This window comes from Spermophilus citellus (assembly GCF_964194105.1).
Source record: "Spermophilus citellus genome assembly, chromosome: 5".
Lineage (NCBI taxonomy): Eukaryota > Metazoa > Chordata > Mammalia > Rodentia > Sciuridae > Spermophilus > Spermophilus citellus.
In genome coordinates, this window is record NC_138186.1 from 139,563,861 (window position 1) to 139,568,501 (window position 4,641).

The window sequence follows — 4,641 nt, forward strand, 5'->3', positions numbered from 1 at the left end:
TAGCAAATAACCCAATCAACAAATGGGCCAAGGACCTGAACAGACACTTCTCAGAGGAGGACATACAATCAATCAACAAGTACATGAAAAAATGCTCACCATCTCTAGCAATCAGAGAAATGCAAATCAAAACCACCCTAAGATACCATCTCACTCCAGTAAGATTGGCATCCATTATGAAGTCAAACAACAATAAGTGTTGGCGGGGATGTGGGGAAAAGGGTACACTTGTACACTGCTGGTGGGACTGCAAAATGGTGAGGCCAATTTGGAAAGCAGTATGGAGATTCCTGGGAAAGCTGGGAATGGATCCACCATTTGACCCAGCTATCGCCCTTCTCGGACTATTCCCTGAGGACCTTAAAAGAGCGCACTATAGGGATCAATGATTATAGCGACACAATTCACAATAGCTAGACTGTGGAACCAACCTAGATGCCCTTCAATAGATGAATGGATAAAAAAAATGTGGCATCTATACACAATGGAGTATTATGCAGCACTAAGAAATGACAAAATCATAGAATTTGCAGGGAAATGGATGGCATTAGAGCAGATTATGCTAAGTGAAGCTAGCCAAGCCCTAAAAAACAAATGCCAAATGTCTTCTTTGATATAAAGAGAGCAACTAAGAACAGAACAGGAAGGAAGAGCATGAGGAAAAGACTAACAGTAAACAAAGACGAATGGGGAGAGAGAAAGGGAGAGAGAAGGGAAAGCATATGGAAATGGTAGGAGACCTTCAATGATACACAAAATTATAAGAGATTATGAGGGGCAAGGGGGAGGGGGGAAAAGGTGGAGAGAATTGAACAACAGCAGAGGAGGTAGAGAGGGAAGATGGGAGGGGAGGGGAGGAGAGAGGGGATAGTAGGGGATAGGAAAGGTAGCAGAATACAACAGTCACTAATATGCCATTATGTAATATTGTGACTATGTAACAGTTGTGATTCTGCAATCTGTATTTGGGGTAAAAATGGGAGTTCAAAACCCAATTGAGTCTAATGTATGAAAGATGATATATCATGAGCTCTGTAATGTTTTGAACAATCAATAAAAAAAAGATTAATGTCAATTTGAAAAAGATATTTCTCCAAGTCAGTTCAAGCTATCCAAAGCAAAAATAAATAAAAAAGAAATTAAAAAATCCAAAATTCTAAAATTACAAGCAATAAAAAATATTTCCAAAATTATGTTTAAAGTGATTATGAGTAAACTCTTGCTCTGTCTTCACACTCTATACTATAGGGATTTAGAGATTATAATTTGAAGGAGATGTAATTTCTTCCTTCTTGAGGAAAAAAAAAAAAAAGAACTCTAATTTGTCATTACTGCCAAAGTGGCTGCTCAGGGGAGCTAGCTCAGGAAATAAAACTCAGTGTTTGGTGGCCTAATTATTTCTCAACTCTGGTGGCTACAGATGAGATTTTTCAAAAGGTAAAGTGATGCAGGCAAAAAATAACTTTTTAGATAATTCACAAATTAAATTTTGTAATATAGACAACGGACTGAGTGTGTTGTCATCCATTTATTTAGCAATATGATTCGACTGTATCTTTAATGGTTTTCTGCAAAAAGTTCCTGCTCTAAATGCATTAAAACCTTAGCAATACTTTTCAGAAAGGCCAAAAGTTTATAGATAATGTGCAAAAAATATATTGTTATAAAATTGTTCTCAATTTAACTAGAGATATTTTTCCCTCCCAGAAGCCCAGGAAATTGCCATCTCTTTCTTTTTTTAAGTTGAAAAAATTGGGAATTTGGGAACTTGAAAATAATCCAAGCAAGAAGGCAATGGTGAACAATTTCTCCCAAGATGAAGCTGTGGAGCTCTGTTACGAGCATGTGAATGGATCCTGCATTAAGACCCCTTATTCGCCAGGCCCTCGAGTGATCCTGTATGCAGTCCTGGGTTTGGGGGCTGTACTGGCTGCGTTTGGAAACTCACTGGTCATTGTTGCCATCCTTCACTTCAAACAGCTGCATACACCCACCAACTTCCTGATCGCATCCTTGGCCTGTGCGGACTTCTTGGTGGGAGTGGCGGTGATGCCCTTCAGCACAGTGAGGTCTGTGGAGAGATGCTGGTACTTTGGGGAGAGCTATTGTAAGCTTCACACGTGTTTCGATGCATCTTTCTGTTTTGCCTCTTTATTTCACTTATGCTGTATCTCTATTGATAGATATATTGCTGTCACTGATCCTCTGACCTATCCAACCAAGTTCACGGTGTCGGTTTCAGCAATATGCATTGTTCTCTGTTGGTTCTTTTCAGTCACATATAGTTTTTCTATCTTCTATACTGGAGCCAATGAAGAAGGAATTGAGGAGTTGTTAGTTGCTCTCACCTGTGTAGGAGGCTGTCAGGCTCCATTGAATCAAAATTGGGTTCTGCTTTGTTTTCTTCTATTCTTTCTACCCACTGTTGCCATGGTGTTTATATATGGTAAGATATTTTTGGAGGCTAAGCATCAGGCTAGGAAGATAGAAAGTGCAGGTAGCCAAGTTCAATCATCCTCAGAGAGTTACAAGGAGAGAGTAGCGAGAAGAGAAAGAAAGGCTGCTAAAACATTGGGGATCGCTGTGGCAGCCTTTCTTATGTCTTGGCTACCATACATTATTGATGCTGTGATTGATGCTTATATGAATTTCATAACTCCCCCTTATGTTTATGAGATACTAGTGTGGTGTGTTTATTATAATTCAGCTATGAACCCCTTGATATATGCTTTTTTTTTAACCCCTGGTTTAGGAAAGCGATAAAACTTATTGTAAGTGGCAGAGTCTTAAGGAGTGATTCATCAACAACTAACTTATTTTCTGGAGAAGCAGATATAGATTGAAAAGATCACTACGGGGATTTCGAAGATAACTAAGATCAAGTGCAAAAACAAATACTTGGATTTTGAGAGGCAACTGTAATTATTGACCAAGTAGGAGGGTCTTACATTTGACAGTTGTTCTAAGATGTTTGTCGTCTTCAAGTAGAATTTAGTGACAGATGAATAAGATTGTAAGTTTCTTCTAATTTAGTATTTTTAATGGATTGCTGATCTTCCACTTTCTTCTCTGAAATTCTTACGTTTCTTCAAATAGTTTGAAGCATTGTAATATCTCTTCTATGCATGATCAGTGTTCAGTTTTCCAAAATACACGGGGGGGGGGGGGGAAGCTCTTGCTTAACATGAAAGTTAGATTTTCTGGGAACAAAACTCTTCTTTAAAGCATATAGTGCACAGTAAGTAACAAGTTTATAAATTCTTGAAACATTTTTTATTCTAAAGAGACTTTGTAGTCAGTGCCCAGATAGCTAAGTTGATAGAGCATGAGACTCTTAAAAGGACTTCATGGAGACCTGGAATGTAAAACTTTCTAGTAACTGAAAGTCATCTGAAAAGCATTTGCACCCTTGTGTTTTCTGACTTTGGTAGCTCTTCCTTTCATTTTATAGGTACTGCATTCACAAAGAACATGTTTAGTGATTACTATGATTGAATATATTATTTTGGAGAACATGATTTATTATTGTAAAATATACATATGAATAAAGAGATGATCTCGATACTTCATTTTTAGTAATTAGAAGTAAAATCAGAATTGTATTAACAAGGACAATTTAAATTATGATATTTTCACCTTTGAGTTCTTACTTTGAACTAGACACTATATTTGGCATTGGAAACATATAAAACCAAGTGATCCAAAAATAAAAGTGGATTGTTTTGAGATAGCAAAAGCTCAAACTGGTATCATTCACTCTAGGAATAGTTTCAATTCTCTTACCAGATATATATCTCCCAATCAACAAGAATTTTAATTCATTTTGTTGAGAAACATATGTTTCATGTTTCAAGATGCAGGAAATTTTTGAAAAAGAAAACTAATAATCCAATGATTTTCCTTCTCAAGTCTTTGAACCACTGGCTCAAATCTTATGTCTTTGCATCGTTGCCTTAAATCTTTGTTTAATAGGTGATTGTCACAGACCATTCTATAACAAGCTTAATTTATGAAATGAGAGGAAAAAGTAACTAAATAAATACTTCTACATTTTATGCTATATGTTTTATAGATGAATCAGATTGTAAATACTTTATACAAGATTACACTGTTTCATACTTGTTCACTAATATATTTTAAGTGGAGCTGAGAATATTTTGGAGAAAAAAAGTCAAAAGCAAAATAGGATAAAAGACGGAAATTTTCATAGCAGAATACCTGTTGTGGTCGGAGCATAACATCCAGGAACAGGTGTAATGACCACTTTGAAATGATCACAGAATTTTAATCTCAGTTCATAAGAAGCCCCTCAAAGCTTTTGTCCCCTTGAGTCATAAGAAGCCCTTCAAAGCTTTTGTCCCCTTTAATGTCTTTGAAAGATACCTGTTCCTTTTGTCAATGTAAATACAAACTTACATTGGCACTTATAAGTAATAGGGAAAGTAACTTGAAGAAATTTAAACATATATAGTCTTCTGTTCACCTGTATTATGTGGAATATAATCTTTAGATGAACTGACTGAAGAATAAACCCTGACCAGTGATGTTTTCAGGATCATATCAGCATCAGTTATCAGTGAATACATTTCTCCAGCCTAGAATTTATTTTTGTATTGTTCTTGTAGCCATTCATAAAGGAAG

General features: G+C 36.2%; 1 protein-coding gene across 1 annotated transcript; it reads left to right on the forward strand.

Annotated features, from left to right (window-relative positions):
- Positions 1-1,794: 1,794 nt before the first annotated feature.
- TAAR9 (trace amine associated receptor 9) lies at positions 1,795-2,763 on the forward strand (the record flags this gene model as incomplete). The annotated part of the gene is made up of 1 exon (XM_081296074.1): positions 1,795-2,763. One exon carries the CDS (start codon positions 1,795-1,797, stop codon positions 2,761-2,763), a length of 969 nt encoding a protein of 322 aa, XP_081152200.1.
- Positions 2,764-4,641: the final 1,878 nt, after the last annotated feature.